Source organism: Mastacembelus armatus, chromosome 17 (genome assembly GCF_900324485.2).
Source record: "Mastacembelus armatus chromosome 17, fMasArm1.2, whole genome shotgun sequence".
In the NCBI taxonomy this organism is placed as follows: Eukaryota; Metazoa; Chordata; class Actinopteri; order Synbranchiformes; family Mastacembelidae; genus Mastacembelus; species Mastacembelus armatus.
The window spans coordinates 14,324,542-14,343,259 of NC_046649.1; the positions used below are offsets into that span (position 1 = coordinate 14,324,542).

Here is an 18,718-nt window from a genome sequence, read left to right on the forward strand (position 1 = left end):
TTGTCAGACACTGAAACTAGAAACTAACTTTCAGGTGAATTATTTAGAATTGTTTACACACACGCAAACACAATTTCTCTCAATAGATTCAAAATATATTCTCGTTCTCGTTGTACGAGTTTACTGAGAGGGGGATATCTTAATATGTAGTTGATCATGAGGTCATTAGGGAACATAACTGGTTCTGTTACCCTGTTAATTAGAAGGCTAAAAGAGCTGTGTATACTTTATAGCTTGTATATGTAACACTAGTGTAAGGGGTCAAGGTCAGAAAATTGAGAAAGAGGTTGAGTAAAAGATGGCGGGTGTCAAACAGTCCATTCTTGTCACAGCTCCAGCCCTGACCTTTTTGACACCCACCATCAGCCACCTACTAAACTTCCAGGCATGACACTCTCATTCAAAGCCTGAGGTTGCTGTTGTAGGGAAGGAGCAGTGGATGGTTCTGCTCAAGTGTTGTTCAAAATGTTTTTGCCACATGCTTGACAATCTGTTTCATGTCTTTCTACTCCACTTGGAATCCTCTGCTGGTGTGCTTAGCATGCCATCACGCTAGTTCATGCTCCTTCTAAACAATACGTAGGTGCTGGACATATTTCAAGAGTGTGTGTTTAGACTGGCAGGACACAGTTGGAGATACAGGACTGGAATTAAGCAAAGCTGCGCCAAGATAGGCTCTGCCTTCCAAGATCATGCTGTCTGTTTCTGACTGGGTTTGTTTTTTGGAAGATTTATTCAGTTATTGGCATCAGGTATTACAGTACATAGCAACCACAGCAAATAGCATCTCTATATGTATGGCTAGATGAGTATTTTTAACAAAAGTTGAATGCACCAGGTTTGTGCTACCCTTGGCTCAAAGAATGTACGTATTTTCAAAGAAGTGAGACAAAATAAGAAATGATTCAATTGTCTGTTTTACTCTTTTATGGCTATTTTAAAGTTATTTTTTTACTGTTAAGTGTTTTCAGTTCTTTGACATTCAAAAAAAGTACTACAATGACTACTGTGACTACTGCAATGACTACTATGTCTGGTTAAGAACAGTAGACAAATAACAGAACTTTAGGCCTGCACTAAACAACACTATGTTAGTCCAGTAGGGTTTGTTGTGAGATGTTTTTTTGGTCAGATTCTAAGTTATTGTATTTGCACCAGTAAAATTATGATCCAGCTCTATTCACCAGCTCACTAGTTGCTCAAGTACAGCTTCTACACAATTATGCAATCTATCCCAAAACACCTAGGTTGAATGACATGCAGCCTCCTCAGTGTTGCAGAATCATCTTTCACATTTGACAAGACACTGACAAAGGTAATGTAATGCAAATATGTCACCACCCAAACCCACAAATCCCCTGAGAACACAAATTTTGCTGTATGACTGTAAAAGTTGATGATAAACGACATTGTTATTCTGGAGAAACTGGATCACCTCCCGTTATCGGTATCCATGACAAGTAGCGGAGAAGATTTTCATTGTTGTTTGTTGCTGTCAGTGACAAGCGTCTATGAGCAATGGCATGTTCTGCTTTGGGGGCATTAGGAAGGAAGAGGAATGTTGGTGCTATGTTTGGAATCTGAGAGGGGGCCTCATGCCAGCCAGCACGTTTTTAGCCACCCCTACCTGTTTTACCCTGCCCCCATCTCACCCTCCTGCTTTATCGTAGCCTGTGTGAATGAAACTTCCTCCTGGTCCTTAGGAGGAGTATTGATAGTAGGCATCCTGTTACACGTAGGTGGAAGTGTTCTCTGATTAATTTTAAGACACAGCCCATTCAAAGTTGAGGTCATAGGAAGGTGCTCCAAGCTGTTTTATTTACTTAGAGACTGATTGTTTTTCTCAATGGTCGTGCTGATTAAAGGACAATCAACTCACAGACTATTTCGGATTTGCAGCCTAATTATTTTGTGATCTTGTTGCTTGTTATTATACATTGTTGACAGTTTTCAGCAAACAAGGCCAGATTATTCCCCAGCTGACCTCTGAACTCTCTCACAATCCATCAAACCAAGAGCTACTTGGCATTCAGGACGTTTCTTTTCAGGGGTAGAAGGGGGAAGAATTCATCAAGGTGACTGTGGAGCTTTCTTGACAAAGTCCATGATTCCAGAGCAGAGGCTTTACTGTGCATCAGTTTGCTTTGTTATGTTAGTGTAGCTCCCTGTCTCATGCAAAGAAAGACAGAAACCTGAATGTTTCAAATGCCTGCTGGGGTTTTCATCAAGGAGCTGTGAGATGCTAGACGAGTGCAGGCCTGCCTTCGTCCTTCTCAAAGTGAAGACAGTCTATGGAAATGTCTTTTATTTAAATATCACACTGTTTTTTAGGAAGTTGTTTCTGTTCAACACTTTAGTACTGAGCTGGTACTACAAGTTTTACAAATATGTTAATTTAGTAGCCTGTTTTTAAAACATGTCAAATGTTGCTTTAAGTATCCATGTCAGCCCTGAAATTGCATGGAAATAAACAAAATAAGAGAGGGGTGTGGTGACATGGTGTAGGTGAGGCCTTTTGTTGACACTGTAGGCGTCACGTACAAGTTGCTGTCACAGGTTTTAAACTCTAAGCCATGTCAAGTCCATGCCAGACCATGACAAAGAGAGCTTTGACTCTCACGAATTACCTTTCCATTGTACAATGTTCAATCAAGCTGAAGTCACCCGCTTTTAGTGCTTGATGAGGATGTTGATGAACAGCAAAGGAAATGTACTGCACTGAGCGTCATGGGCCTGACAGAAAGCTCAGTGTTGGCAGAAACTATCACTGGCATCATTTTCTGCTCTTGTATGGCTTGTATATTCTGATCAAAGGTAGAGATAGAGAGCTCAGAGACCAGACCTGGATCATGTGGGCTTAACTGATGTCTTTTCATTAACCAGGCTGCACCTGCACTATTTTATTGCTGGCAAATGTTGGTGAATTGTTTTGCACTTTGTTTTGTGGCCACACAGAAACTGCAGAAGACAAGCTACAAGGCTAAAAAAAAACTGAATGCCTTGACCTTGACTTAGTGCAATGGCTAAATCCCCATTAAAGCCATTAGTTTTGTGAAGCTCATTTGCAGCAATACAACCAGAGCTGAAGCTGTGCCCAGGCTTTCACAAGAAAGGAAATAAGGTTATTGTCAGAGCTGCTCGCCAAGAGTGGGCTTTACTCGATAGAACAAGAAGAGCACAGGAAACTACAGTATTTTGCCAAAATCCGTTCAGAGCACGACCTGCCTTTTGTTTAGCCATTTCTTTGTGTTTAGCTCTTCCATGTGGCGTACGTCCTCATCAAGTTTGCTAACTCACCTCGTCCTGACCTGTGGGTGCTAGAGCGCTCTGTGGACAACGGGAGGACATTCACCCCCTGGCAGTATTTTGCACGTAAGTTCCCATACGGCATTTACATTTTTTAATGCTTTTGTTTTTATAGTGTTTTAAGAATCAAAACAGGGCTTTCTTCACACTGCCTTATTACTTTGCTAGGAATCAAATGTTGAAACATTTTCATTGAATTACCCACTGGAGATGTTACTCAGATTGTGGGCCACAAAACTGAAGCTATAATTGTTTACACATATAAACCACCAGTGCCAGTACCAGCGATTTGTAAGCAAATCTGGTAAACCAGGAATGCATGTTTGTATATTTGGAGTAAATCTGTATTTTTTTTTATTGTACATGTTTGCCTGCTAGTCTCTATTGTTAACTGCAAACCATGGTAATGATTTAGCTAATCCCCAGTTGATGAAGGCTTTCCCTTCAGATGCAGCAGTGGTAGGTCTGGAACAAACAGGAAGCGACTTTAAAGAGCTCTCTGTGTAATGCAGTGTAAAAGCACAACTGCAGTAACTATTCATTAACAAAATCCAGCCAAAATCACAAAATACATAGACAAGGTAGTGATTAAATCATAATTAACTAAAACCTGTCACTTTGATTTACAACGGGCCACTTTCATGGCACAGGTGTATCTAAGAACTTTAACAATGGCTCAGATCCTCTTTAATGTCCCACTAAGCTACTTCATTCCAAAGTTCAGGGTGTGCAGGCCCAGAGTCTTGGAACTGGCACAGCTAAATGGAATTCAACCATTATTAATAATTACACCTGTGCCTTTCCTGCTATGACAAGTCAAAATGTCTCCAGTGAAAAAGGCCCATTGTGAAGATGGATTAAATTTTGTTTACTGGCACACATTTAATCCGTGCACACTGGCAAACCTGCATAAAACAGTTTAAGACAGGAAGTGTCAGTATATGTGTTCACAATTGGGGGAAACAAGTCAGGAAAAAAAAATAGGACAAAAGAACATTATAACTTTGAGTTAATTCCAGGAAGAGTGTACAGATGTGTAATCTGCATTACAACAAGATTTGGTGTGTAAAGTACCTGAACTGCATACCTGAATTGACATGCTTTGCTGAGTTGGCATATCTGAGTTATGATGTCTAATATCTGGGAGGCACCTGTGCACACAGATTACCAGGTGATATAGCGGTGACTCAACAGATTTACAGTCTCAAACTTTATCGTTGCTGTCATTTTCATTTTCAAGTCCACGTTCTTTCTGGACCTTTCCTGAAGTCCACTACTGAGCAGCTCTCATGTTTTATTCATTTAGCTTTAATACTTTTCAAGGTTTCCTTTCTTACAATATTGTGATTGAAATATTCTGATAATAATATTAATACTTCTGATATTTTTATAACTTTCTTATGTTGAATAGTTCAAAAAGCATGAGAATCTTTGGCTTATTTTCCTGATTTTAATATTTAAAATCAACATGAATCCATTTAGCATGATATTTGTTTGCTTTGTGCCATGTTTATTTTTGATTGTCATATAACATGATTCATGATTTTTTTTGGCAACTGTCTCTTACATATCAGATGTTTATGTATGCAACATAACAATTGGCTAAAAACATGCTTAATCAAAATGGATTTTTTTTTGTATTTATTACTCATATGTTATCCATAGGATAATATTATTATCAGTATTTTAAAGTAAAAAAGGAATGGAATATGGGGCTAGAGATTAAAGGGCTTTTGCATTTTGTTTGGCAGATTCAAAGCATGAATGCATTGAAAGGTTTGGAAAACACCCCAATGCTCGTATATTAAATGATGATGACCAGCTCTGCACCACAGAGCACTCGCGGATTGTGCCTTTGGAAAATGGAGAGGTAAAATATTACATGAAATTGTTAAAATCAGTTAAATTTTATGGCAAACCAAAAACAATCTTCCAAACATATTTGTGCTGTTCAGATTGTGGTGTCCTTGGTCAACGGTCGGCCAGGTTCCAAAAACTTTACCTACTCACCGGTGCTGCGAGACTTTACAAAGGCCACCAACATCCGCTTACGCTTCCTCCGCACCAACACCCTGCTGGGCCACCTCATCTCCAAGGCACAGAGAGATCCCACTGTCACACGCAGGGTGAGGCACAAACTCTACAACCTAACACAAAGGTGTCATGCTGGCAATGTCTTGTTTTCCATTTGGGCCAAGCCAAATTTATTTCTCTCCATCACCTACCCTCCAGCTTCCTTTTTGCTGACACAAACACACTGACCTGCTCACACATTCATCTTCATCGAGGCCAAATGCCAGATCTGTCTGTCCAGTTATTGTGGTAATTCCTTTGGCAGAGACTGCAGAGACTGGTTTGGATGGCTCCCACATACTGCAGGTGCAGAACATGGCACCTCTCCCTAAAGCAGGATAACATATGTTAATAAAAAGCTTTTATGTTTGAGTAGTGCCTTGAGAGATCCTCTAACATAGTTTTACTGCACTGTTATTTTAAAATTCTGCTGTAAAGTAAACCTCTTAAAAAACACAAGACAATTCCAGATATGTATGTCTAGGATTCATGTCAAAACCAGTCAATAATAATTTTGTATTCGATATGCTGAGAGTAAAATGATAATATTAGCTGTCGGTTGTTATCTTTCATATCTTTTTTTTAATGCATCGATCCACCCCATAAAGCTAGCCTTATCTCATGGGTCACTGTTTAAATATGTACTTGTGTGATTCACTTTGGGTGCCAAGCAAAGCCAGACATTTGCTCTGGGTGAATTTACTGTTGTTGCTGATAACACCACTATTATTTTGAAATGGTGCTGGCAATGATAATATTTTTGTTATTTGATGACAGTATTACTATAGCATCAAAGACATCAGCATCGGCGGACGCTGTGTCTGTCATGGGCATGCCCAGGAGTGTGGGGGGCATAACCAAGATAACCTTAACAGGTAAGAAATATTTTCTTTAACAGGTCCTCTCTTGATAAAATTAATAATATTTTTATGAGCTGAAATGCAAAAAAGTTTTCTTTTTTTCATTCTTCATTTACAGCATTCTTCACCACTCATTAACTTCAATTTCATATGTTAACTTTGAAGTATAACTTCAAGAAGTAACTTAACTCCCATTTCATTTGTTTATTCATTAACAGAGTTGAAGTCAAGATAATGTACAATGGTCTCCACTGTGCATAGCACTGTAGTGTGATGAGTACAAGAGTAGGTGTAGTCATTTGTGTTATGCTGCATTGTTTCTGAGGGCAATTGCCTCATATGTTTGCACATTGACATCATCATTGTAAAAGGCAGCAGATTAGCAGATTATTTTGGTTAGTCTGATTGCTGGCTGAGATGTAGTAAATGGCAGGTAGAGATGTGTGATAAAGTGCTGCTTTGAACAGCTGCCTCTGTATTCTGAACAGGTAAGCAAGAGAACAACTGCATTATTCATGAAAGTTTGATAGTAGTTTAGGAATTATTTATTTGGTATAATCAACATTTGGAAGTTGCTATCTGTGTTTTAGTATCTTTTAGCTCATTGTTTTGGTTTTACAGCACCTAGTTTTATTGTTTTGATTACGTATCATTGTTTTCATCAGCTGTGGTTCCAAGTTGGAAACAACACTAAACCTTTTTTTCTCTGCTCTGATATGCTCCATGCACAGCACTAAGCAGCAAACAGGCAAAGTGTTAGCTAGCTGGCAGCTACAGAGCCAGATATTTTCATGAGGACTACCAAAGCAGAGCTAAAAGGACAGTAAATGTTAAGATTTATATTCCTCAAATTATCTGAAACATGACTCTAGGTTAATTCTAATATTACATTTTGTCTCTGGACATGTGAATAGGTAGCTGTTTGCGAATACATTTCTCATAACAATATGTCTGTCTGCTGCACCAAATGGTATTAATTCAGAATTTTGAGCTCTCAGTGTAATCTGTGTATGAGAACATTAGCATCACTTAATCCAGGTGTATTGTTTCCTGTCTTTATAGACTCCAGTGTGAGTGCCAACATAACACCTGCGGTGAGTCATGTGATCGCTGCTGCCCAGGCTTTAACCAGAAGCCATGGCGCGCTGCAACTATCGACAACCCGAATGAGTGTCAGCGTAAGTCTGCAATATGTTATTCAATGTGCAAAAAAAAAAAAACACACCCTTCTATTCCCCGTGCTGCTGGTCCTTTGAACTATGACCACCCACCCCACTAGAGTGGAATGAAGTGTCCTCTTTGCCTCTGATATTGAAGCTCCCTTGTCGATGCCCTGATATGGTATTGTAGAGAGCCTGAGTGAAGAGTTGAGAGGACATTCCTCGTAAGGTATGTGTGATGAACAGCACAGTGCACAGTTAGCCCCAGGATAGCTGCATTTGTCTGCTTAGCCATTTAGTCAGCTGTTTAGCCAGGCCTGCGCCGGTGTTACTACATAGTCCCTCATGCTAGCTTATCGGCCAGCCATCCAGTCAGCCAGCAGAGCCTGTATCAGCTGCAACCTAATTGCTTTGGATTGTTGACAAATTTTCCCTTCATGAAATACGACCTTGCAGCAGCCACAAAAGCAGACAGAAAGATGAAGAAGGCTTGTAATCCAATCAGTGCTCTCATGCTGTGAAAATGTACCCTAACTGTTCATAAACATTAATGAGGCACAGGGGTGGTATACAGGAAGCTGCTTGTTTAGTTTGGTTTTTATTGTTGCTCTTAATATTTAACAACCAGACTTACAAGTCTTTTTTGGAGAATGAGCAGCTTAAGTTTCATAAATACCAATGTGGGAGTCAGAGGTAATTTGCTGTTGCATACCTATGGAATAATTCTGTGTGTGTGTGTGTGTGTGTGTGTGTGTGTGTGTGTGTGTGTGTTTGTGTTTCTGTCTTGGGGTTTTCCCCCTTAGCCTGCCAGTGTTTCTCCCATGCCTTTGACTGTTATTACGACCCAGAGGTAGAAAAGAGGGGAGCAAGTTTAGACACCTTCGGCAGGTACGACGGAGGAGGAGTGTGCATCAACTGCCAGGTATGACATACACATCAAGTCTAAACTGATTCCTGTGTATGCATGTGTGTGGTTGCAGGGCTGTAGGGGAATAAAGACTGAGGAAAATCAATGTTGCCTGCATATATCTTTATGGATTCCTCTCTGGTGCATTCCATACTGCACAATTTACTTTCCAACTTGTGCAAATGGGTTTTAGAGGCCAAAACAAACTGGATGTTGCCATTTACGCACTTTCCCTTTACCATTCCAGGAAATAGATGTTGCGTCATTTAAAAAAAATAATTTGTGTTGAGCATTAAGTTTTGTATTGTGTTAAATGCAGGTTACATGAATATACAAACAAACTGTCTATACTATAAACAAAGACACTTGTTATCCTACACTGGTGTTTTCTGTTGGGCACCTGTGTTCACCTTACTTAGTTTTGTATAGATGGATGATGGTTTACACAAACAGTTTCTGTTTTTCTTTAGCACAACACTGCTGGAGTGAATTGTGAGAGATGTATTGAAGGCTTCTACAGACCTTATGGAGTACGACCTGAGTCTCCCACTGGATGCATACGTGAGTCATTTTTTCTGTGTTTGTCCCCTTGATCTACTGAAGTCCCCATTTTCAGTTCTTAGAATTTTTTTCTTTATTTTTGCCTATTTCTTGTAGATCATTTGACTTTTTTTTTATGTTGAAAAGATCTGAGTGTTGCCTGAGTATGCAGGAATGCTGTGGAAATGTGGGTTTGATAGGTGCAGGCTTATTTCTGTCTCTAATTGGATAACTATGGTTCAACACATAGGATTAGGCCAGCAGTATGTATGACTAACAAGCGAAGCCAAAACAGTGTTAAATTCAAAGAGAGCGTCATTGTCAGTGTCTTGTTGGAGACAGAGACAAATGGCACCTGTGTAAAATCACCTCTGGCACCACCGCTTGTAATATTGCTAAACTGGGCTCTCCTCTTGTTTACATTACTTTAATGGTCCAGCTATACAGCTATTCTTTGTTGTATAAATAGCTGCCAGTTATGTTTGGACATTAGAAAGTACTGGAATTAAACTGGTTGCCCTGAGCGCTTTGAAAAGTAAACCTTAGAATCCCCAAATTCAATTAAGAGAGTTTAGCAGCAGGAAAGTGCTTGTTTTGGCAAAAACAGAGTCAGTAATCGCTATTTGTTTTTAAGATCTCTCATTTTTGGATGATGGAGGGGGGAAAGCTTCCTGTACTTGTTATTGTATGTTATGCACAGTAAATGACCTTTGCCATACACTGAGTATTTCTCTGCATGCATGTACAAGTTAGTCAATAGTGATATGGTGGGTGAATATGTGTAAATATTTGGACATTTCTACTCACTTTTCGTGAAACCATGTGACCCCAACAGCCTGCAGATGTGATGAAAGGACTACATCCGGCTGTGAAATGGGATCTGGAAGATGTATCTGCAAACCACAGTTTGCTGGAGATAACTGTGATCACTGTGCTGATGGATACTATTACTACCCTCAGTGCATTCGTAAGTTTTGCTCTGCCTCACTGTTGCACCTTGGAATTTAGTTGGATAAGGGAGAAAATGTTACTTGATAAAATGAGGTGTCTTCTGTGGGAGCTCAGAGTGTGAAGGTACACAGGGTTAAGGAGAACCTGAACCCAACATTTGATGGCCAGAATTAGTTTCATGTCTGTTTTGCCTTTTTTGTGTTTTAGTCTTTTAGTTTTGAGGGGACATTTTGGATAAAGCTGTTTTCAGCTGCTATTGCACATTATATTCAGATTATGTTCAGATGTGTTATTGTGTTGTAGATTTTATTTTAAATTGTAAAAATTGCAATTTTTACACCTCAATATATAGCCCGTTTTTTAAACTGAGAATGTCATAACTTGAGGCATGGTGGTGGCAGCATCATTCTGTAGGAATGCTTCCCAGTGTCAGGTCAGAATTGAGGCAAGGATCAATGATACAGATGGGTCCTTGAAATGCTCCAGAGTGCACACAGCTGTTCACCTTTCAGTACGACAGTAACCTGAAGCTTAAAGCCAAGCTGGAATAGCTTTGGACTGTTGTTTACTGTGCTAGCCAAAAACCCAGGCTTAAACCCTGTAGAACAGCTGATTTTAAGAACCAGAACTTGAGTTTCTCACTTTCAGTACATTTACTAAAAATCTAAACATTCACTACTGTCAATATGGGATGTTTAATATAGGTTGATGGGTAAAAGTAGTGTAGTAACACTAGTGTACTGAGGTGAAGGGATCTGAATATTTGAAGCATCTGTATGTTGGCATTTGGTGGCCTCATATAATTGTAAAGATCCACATTTCTTTTTACCCTAATTATCCAATTTTTTATACAGTGTATTCATCGTTAAACACAGTCATTAGACTTGCAGTTCTCCCCTGAGGGAATTATGTCCCATGGTAAATACACTTGAAATGAATTGTGTACTGATAAATCTAGACTCTGAATTATATGAGCTATAGATTTATTACTAAGTTATTTTTAAAACTGGGTCTTAAAACTGTTTCTCTCACCTCCAGCCTTTTAGTGCTGACAAACTAGTCTAAACATGTAGAGAGTCATTATGGGACTATCTGGGTTTAAGGAGACTGTGCTGTTTTGTGTCACTGTATGAATCTTGATCTTGTTCACTATTTAGTTCAGTAAAATATACCTCACCTTCACTATATGCCAAAAGATTTAGAGGTTTACCGCAGCTTAATATAAATAATACATGCACTAAACACACTAATACGGTAAATGTAATACTTTTATTTTCATGACAATCAAAATGAGGTTATATTTAATGTATACAAAGACAGAAAAAAGTTGCAGACATTTTAATGATAGGCTCTGGGTCTACCGTTGTTCATACTTTTGTTTGTGTAGAGCTCAAAGTCTGCAGGTTTTGCCTAACCCTCTTTATTGCCTTGTTTTTATTTATATGTATTTTATACCAGGGGTGGGAAAGCAAGATTAAACACAAAATATATATAATGTTGAGAACATGAAATAGAACAATGAATGTACTGTTGCTCAGCCGTAGATATGTGTGTTCCACAAACAGACAGCCTGAAACTGTTAGTCTTCAGTTTGATTTTCCTTTTGTTGATGGATTTATTTGGGCTCTGTTTACCATGACAAATCCACAAAATTCTCACAATTTAGACTATGTTAAATAAAGTTGACACTTGAGGTTTTACTTGCCTTTCTTCTGTAATCAGGATATCCCATATATCCGGCAACTACCAAATCTCCTGCGGGTCCTATTGTGTGTAAGTTCAGTAAACAAATTATTGCAGTGTCTAACACCACATTTGAACTTAAGGGGCATTTTTAAAGTGTATTTTAATGTTGTTACTGTTGACCTTCTCCATCTTTTTCTCATTCTCTCTATATAGGGCCCACTGCCTGCCCTCCCGGTTATTTTGGCTCACCCAGCTGCCAGCGTGAGTGTGATTAAGTTTTAAGACACGATTTGTTGTGCCACTATCAGGGTGTTTACATGGCTGTACTATGTTAACTATCTTTATTACTTCTTGTCATTTACATGTTCTCTAAAAACTGTTTGATACTATGTTTTGAAAACAAAAGCGGTATATTATGGTTCTGTTCAGGGATTAAAAAAACTGGCAAATCTTTTGCAATTGTTGAGCATAACAGTCTGATGTCCTTAAATTATGATCCGTGGGGATTTAGTTTCAAGTGGTCTCCGTCCTCTCATGATAGCATTAGTCTGTTGGGATGGTTCAGTGAGAACTAATCAGTCTATTATTAGTTATGACCCCTACCAAATTCCCTTTTTTGGGTTTCTTCAAGGAGACCTATTATTACTAATATGGTATTTCTATTAAAACAAAGACCTTTAGCCCTTGGCTTTTTCTGGCTTATCATTTGTCAGAGAATGTAGACAAACAGTGTAGTCTTTTTCTAAACTTGTCTCTCCAGAAATTTGCCTTTCATCCACTGAGCTGACTGAGAAGGAATTTCATCAGCAGCCCATAATAAGCTGATTTTAAGATTTTGGAGCTGCTTAGAGGCAAGGAAAACTGTGGCAGTCTCTCTGGTGGCTGTCTTGTAGTGTCAAGCCCATCCACATACCACTATTAGTTGAGGCTTGACAAGATGGCCACATTGCACTAGTGTGCCACAATAGCTGAGCTCAGGCTCATTTACCAGCAGGCTTCATTTACCAGCAGGCTTCAAGGTTCAACAGGGTTACTCATTTGAATTTCCATTACTTAGGATTTAACTTACTTTACTTTTATTATGCCCTGTGATGGACTGGTGACCTGTCCAGGATGACCCTGCCTTTCGCCCAAAGAGAGCTGGGATAGGCTCCAGCAGATCCCTGTGACCCCAATTAGGAAAAAGCGGGTATAGATAATGAATGAATGAATACTTTATTAATATTTCTAATGTGATTGCACACAGAGTGTATATGTGACTACAGAGGAACAGTGTATGAGGTGTGTGACACCTCAGGGCGCTGCTTGTGCCGCGAGCATGTGGAAGGTGAACGATGTGACCGCTGTCAACCTGGATACCACTCCTTCCCAGACTGCCACAGTAAGAAACAATTACCTCACCAAAGAGCATTCACCCCTTATAGACCCCATCAGTGTTACTTGTCAGAGTGATTCTAAAACCTGACCTTTATTTTGAAAGATATTGCCAGAAGCTGTCCAAATGTAGACACAAACAAAGGCAACAAACCAGAGAAGTAAATGTGGATATGTTTCCACAGGGCACCGTGGCCAGGATTTAAATTTAGGATTAATTTAAGACAGTTATATGCCAATGGGTTTGTGTGCAAAGAATTTAAACCGTTTGTCTAACATCCCTGTGCTTTATTGTTACACAAAAGTGTCCTTGTCTCTATGAATCTGCTTGCAGTAGTTGCAGGAGGCCACTTAAGCAGGACCATTCGTTGGCTGTTTTTGATACTGAAACCCATAGGTCTAACGCTTTGTTCCTGAGAACAAACAAAATAATTTTATTTTATTATTTTGTAATTTATTCTATGTTACAGGTTCTTGCTTGTATATCTAGTTTATATAGGTATATATACAGGTATGATTATTATTTTGTACAGAATAATGAATACTCACTCCCTTTTTTTCTTCCTCCAGCATGCTTTTGTGATGGGGCTGGTGTGGCTGACAGTGTGTGCAGTCCAAGTGGACAGTGTATTTGTCTCCCCAACTATGGGGGACAGGAGTGTAACGAATGCGCCCCAGGCTACTATGGATACCCAGACTGTGCTGGTGAGTGTGTTTCCATCATTGTGACTACGATATATAAACCATTTGGCTGCATGTGACCTTTGTGCTGGTGGAAAAGATGTTGTTGCTGGTTTCACTGGGTTTACTGTGGCCTCTTCTCATTCTCATGACCCTAAATTGTCATCCACATTGATTTATTTAGTGTAATTTGCATGACACAACATATCACAGAGAGCTGGAACATGAGATATATATATATATATATGGACTTCTTCCTTCTAGTGAATCATATGCCTAAGAATAGACAACAGGGCACTTAAAAAGGGATTCAAACCTTTTTTATAAAAGATTCTGTTGACTCTAATGATAACAACATAGTGTACATGGGCTTGCTGGATGTAACATCTACTTATTCAAGTTGTTTTGTGTCCCCAGTCTGCCGATGTTCACCAGAAGGCTCATATGGCAACGTTTGCAACCCATTGTCGGGTCAGTGCTTGTGTCTGCCAGGGGTGGTGGGCCAGCAGTGTGACCGCTGTTCCTCTGGCCTCTGGTTCCCTCAGTGCTCAGGTATCAATGTCAATAAGCATCATACTGAGGCAGAATCAGCCAAAACCACTAATATTTTATACGGCAGGGTTAGGGTTCAGCTCAGTGTTTTTTAAGATGTAAACTTCACGTGTTATTATCTTTGTTCCTTATTTAATGGTGCACTGAGGTAACTAATTACTTGTGTGTATCTCTTGTTTTGTTTTCTCTTCCAGCCCCCATCAGTCAGTGTAATAGGGCAGGAACCGAAGTCGTTGATCCTGAAACGGTATTTCACTCTCAGTGTACTTTTCTAACACAGCCCAACCTTGATCAGGTTTTTATTAGCCTTGATAACAGAAGTGGTTACAGTTTAAATCCAGCAATGGCCCTTTGGGTGTGGATTTTCATGGACTAGACTAGTACTGCTAGAGCTTCCCCCAGCAGATTTTACAAGCAGCTATTTTCCCCTGAAATGTAAATGCTATCTAAAAAAGAAAAGAGACTTCCTTCCATTTTGAAGAGGAAGAAAAACAAGAGTATGAAGTAATCCTCAGCTAATTTAGCTTTTCTTGAACTGGAGCTTTCTTCCTTTCATTTTGGAGCTTATTATATGTTTAAAAGAAAGAACAAAACGCTGCCAGTTTCCAATCATTCAAAAAACATGAAGCGTAGCGCACTATTTCAAAGCATGGGACAGATTTCAATATATCTGACTGTGAACCATTACAACCTGGCTTTCAACACTACCAGTCTCAACAGTCCTTACAAGTTATATCTATTGTTTCAGGGCTCCTGCCACTGCCTAAGAAATGTAGAGGGAACCCTGTGCAACAGATGTAAACCTCTCTACTGGAATCTGGCTACAGACAACGCCGATGGCTGCATAGGTAAGTGGAAATCTGGAAAAAATCCCAGAAAAACTATTACTGATTTAATTTTGTTAAAGGAGTAAGAAAAAGAAAAAATTTATCCAAATGTGCCCGAGTCTAATTTTTGTTTCCACAAAGCTTTTTTGTGTTTTCTAGTACCACTGTATTAAATCACCAGTAGCAATGTGACAAGCACTAATATGGGTCTTGGCCCCTCTTACCCAGAGGATATGTCAACAAACTCCTGTCAGCAAGGCTTGATATGCTTTTCTTCCCCACAGAGGAGAGCAGAGGAATAACACGTTAATACAAGAAAATTCCTGACTGCTTTCAGTGTGGAGTTGCAAGCGACTCAGGGAGCGGCTTCAGGCTTTGTCCAGATACTTGTCTTATGTTACAAGTTCTGCTCTCTAGCAAGAATGTTATCACTACCACACTGCCTCAAGACAAGGAGAAAAAAAGTGCATTTAATATCTTAAGAATGCCTCTGGTTGAATGTGGCCGGACATTAAGGGGAAGCAGTTTTTGCTGTGTTGAAAGAAAGCAGTGGCAGTAAAGCTTCTCTGGACCTTTGATGTGCAGATCTCTGACGATTGGAGGGTTTTGTGCTTTTGTATTTCACCCATGGAAGTGACAAAATCCTGTAATCAGAGCCTATTCACTGTAGATCCGCCTTTACATGTTCGTAACCCTGTCTCTCACTCTCAAACCAGAGTGCCGGTGTGATTTGAAAGGGACCCTGAGTGGAGTTGGAGAGTGCGAACAGGTGACTATTTCATGCATTTTCGTCTGGATCAAGAGATCCCTGTCACTCAGACTTTGTTAGATTAATGAAGACAGTGACTGCATTGCTAAGGTACAATTTTGTAACATTTACTTTTCTCCTGGTTATTTGTTTGTCTAGACAGGTGGACAGTGTTATTGTAAGCCTAATGCATGTGGGCATTCGTGTGACTCTTGTAAGGATGGATACTTCCTACTGCAGAAAAAAAAATATTTTGGTTGTCAAGGTAAGTTATACTTACTCACACCCATGTCATATTAAGACTTTAACACTCATTAACATTTATAAAAGTATGCCAGTCTGCTTCACTGGCACTGTGTGGGTATGGTTTGATCAGATTTGATCAGACAATGAGCAAATATTCCACCTGTCATCACATTTTGATTCATACCGTGCTGAATCCTGATTGGTGCAAGGAATAGAGGTGAAAATAGTTTTTCAAGGCTATCAGTCAAAAAAAAAAAAGATCTCTGTTGCTCTACCTTATAGGTTGTCAGTGTGATGTAGGTGGTGCCATTGAGACAGCTTGTGATGAGATATCTGGACAGTGTCGGTGTTGGAACAACATAGTCGGCCGTAAATGCACTGAGTAAGATATGATGTTATAACTCAGTTTAGGGCTGTAACAAAACTATACCTGAAATTTCAATTTCTTTGTGTTTTAAATGAATGCTGTTATGATTACCACCTAACGTTGATTTCATTTAAATGCACCTTGTTAGGCCAGCACCAAGCTACTATTTTCCTACCCTACACCAGCTGAAGTTTGAGGTGGAGGATGGCACCACACCAAATGCCAGACCACTGCGTTTTGGTTATAATCCCCAGGAGTTCCCAGATTTCAGCTGGAGAGGTTATGCTGTTATGTCCCCTGCGCAGGTATTCACAATGCTACTTTAACATAGATTGGATATACTCATGATAATGCTGGTAAATTATGTAGTTTTTTGGGTTACTACCCCTATCTGCATCTTTTTTCAGTCTATTCTGAAAGCTTTCATCTCTGCACTGCTTAAAACACACAAACCTCTATTATGGAGGGATGTGGGAATATAGACACCAGCTCTCCTAGAACTAACACTATCTCTCTTCAGCCGGAAGTGATCCTATCGCTTACCCTTGGGTTTCCTGGCCCTTTCCATATTGTTCTGTGCTACACCACCCCCAAACTTAAGGGGAGAGCACAAGTGAAAGCAAGGATATTGGTGGTGGACGAAGGTGGCTTTCAGTCTTGCTGTGACTGTAAGTGCAGGGCCTGTATTTTCCACTTTTCTGCTTGCTTGCTTGTTTGCTATTTAACCGGCTCTGTTTAACTTCTCTGCCTGCCAGACTTGATTTTTTTTAACCTTTCTCTTAACATTATACCTTCACAGTCGACTCAGACCTGAGTCTTTGCAGTCAGTTGTGTTTCATTCTCGTCCCTGCAGAGTGAAGCCAGAGTAACAGTGCATGTTGACCCAAAAGATGAGCAGCAGCACTTATTCCGTGTGGTTCTGCGGTTCATTAACCCCAGCAGCACCAGTGTGGCTGGCAGCATAAAGGTTACCAATAACAGAGGCACTGCAGGTATCATCAAACCTAACCCATCGTTTAAGAAATAAATTAAACAACCCATTTTCTTCATGACGTTTATATGCAAGCTGCTGCGTGATGATGTTGAGGTCATGATGTCCCTGACTATTTCGTTTCTGTGCTCTCAAATCATTACAGCCATTTTTTGCTTGTGGTTTTGCAGGGTCGTATCAAAGCAAGGAAGTGATCTTCCCAGAGAGTCGCTCACCAGCCTTCCTCACTGTCCCTGGGGAGGGCTTTGCTGAGCCCTTTGCTTTGACTCCAGGGAAATGGATTATTTACATCAGGGCAGAGGGGGTTCTTTTGGTGAGTACAGTAAGGAGTACAATGGAGAAATTATCATGTACATTATTCCCATGTAGTATTTCACTTTGTTCATACCTTCATTCAAGAAAAACAGCAAATGCACAATAGGCTGACACTATCACTGTTACTCCCCAGGACTATTTAGTGCTGCTGCCCCGGGATTACTATGAGGCTCCTCTGTTGCAGGAAAAGATCACTCAGCCCTGCACATACTTACCAACTGCAAACAGGAATACAAAGTAATTCTTTAAAGAATCTGTTTAATATTTTTGAGCCTATTTCTCTCATGTGTTTTTATAGTCAGGTCATTTATTATTCACTGCTTATAAAGCAACCATGTACATTACTGGATTTGGTTAAAATAACCATAAAACAATTCTACAGCAGGTCTATGTTCCTAAACGTGAAACACTACACTAAGTAATGTAGTAGTGACTTTCCTTCCTGCTTACTTAAACAGGATGATTGTGTTTGTCTTATGTTCATCTTGGTGACATTGCTTCTGTCTCTGAAACGCCTCTTTGTGTGTCTGTCTCAGCTGTCTGTTGTATAAGCATGTGGCCATGGATGGTTTCAGCTTTGCACTGGGCTCACAGGGAAGACTCACCAGCCGCCACAGGCGTAGGAGGAGACAGGCTCGAGTGCGGCGTCCCACCCCAGATCACCCTGAGATGGCTGTGCTCAATGGCAGACAGGTGGGAAGCCATGTCTTTTATACATCTACAATTTTGAGATTAAATTTAGAGTTTGGTTTTGGTGTTGTGGAGATCACCTTTACAGCATGAATGGATTGAACACAAAACCATAAAATAGACTGGTGTCCTTCAGCAGGGTTCTATCAGTACATATATCAGGACCTGCACATGTGTCAGTGTGCAGTCTTCAAATCCCTAAATGCCATTTGTAAAAGATCATTTTTGTGTCCTGTAGTCTCAGCTTCAGCTGAGTCTGCGGGTGCCTCATCCTGGTTCTTATGCCCTTGTCCTGGAGTATGCCAGCGAGGTGGACACTGTCCAGAACGTAAACATAGTCATCAGTGGCCATTCAGGTGGTCCCATCTCAGCCAGAGCTAACATTTACAATTGTGCCTTCAGGTAAGTCATTTATTTGTTGTTGCAGCTTCTAATACACTGTTT

At 40.0% G+C, this 18,718-nt stretch overlaps 1 protein-coding gene across 2 annotated transcripts in view; it reads left to right on the forward strand.

The window, feature by feature from the left end:
• Positions 1–18,718, forward strand: part of LOC113133822 (laminin subunit alpha-3-like) — a 48,792-nt gene that overhangs the window by 6,499 nt on the left and 23,575 nt on the right. For both annotated transcript variants that reach the window (XM_026312744.1, XM_026312745.1), the window contains exons 3-26: positions 3,255–3,372; positions 5,058–5,176; positions 5,262–5,432; positions 6,157–6,254; positions 7,302–7,417; positions 8,203–8,321; positions 8,777–8,867; positions 9,682–9,813; positions 11,520–11,570; positions 11,697–11,744; positions 12,730–12,864; positions 13,428–13,562; positions 13,956–14,090; positions 14,285–14,337; positions 14,839–14,938; positions 15,634–15,686; positions 15,825–15,930; positions 16,194–16,293; positions 16,427–16,583; positions 17,132–17,270; positions 17,440–17,582; positions 17,718–17,821; positions 18,121–18,277; positions 18,513–18,676. In XM_026312744.1, coding sequence (XP_026168529.1) covers positions 3,255–3,372; positions 5,058–5,176; positions 5,262–5,432; positions 6,157–6,254; positions 7,302–7,417; positions 8,203–8,321; positions 8,777–8,867; positions 9,682–9,813; positions 11,520–11,570; positions 11,697–11,744; positions 12,730–12,864; positions 13,428–13,562; positions 13,956–14,090; positions 14,285–14,337; positions 14,839–14,938; positions 15,634–15,686; positions 15,825–15,930; positions 16,194–16,293; positions 16,427–16,583; positions 17,132–17,270; positions 17,440–17,582; positions 17,718–17,821; positions 18,121–18,277; positions 18,513–18,676 — 2,744 coding nt within the window. The remainder of the gene's footprint in view (positions 1–3,254; positions 3,373–5,057; positions 5,177–5,261; positions 5,433–6,156; positions 6,255–7,301; positions 7,418–8,202; positions 8,322–8,776; positions 8,868–9,681; positions 9,814–11,519; positions 11,571–11,696; positions 11,745–12,729; positions 12,865–13,427; positions 13,563–13,955; positions 14,091–14,284; positions 14,338–14,838; positions 14,939–15,633; positions 15,687–15,824; positions 15,931–16,193; positions 16,294–16,426; positions 16,584–17,131; positions 17,271–17,439; positions 17,583–17,717; positions 17,822–18,120; positions 18,278–18,512; positions 18,677–18,718) is intronic.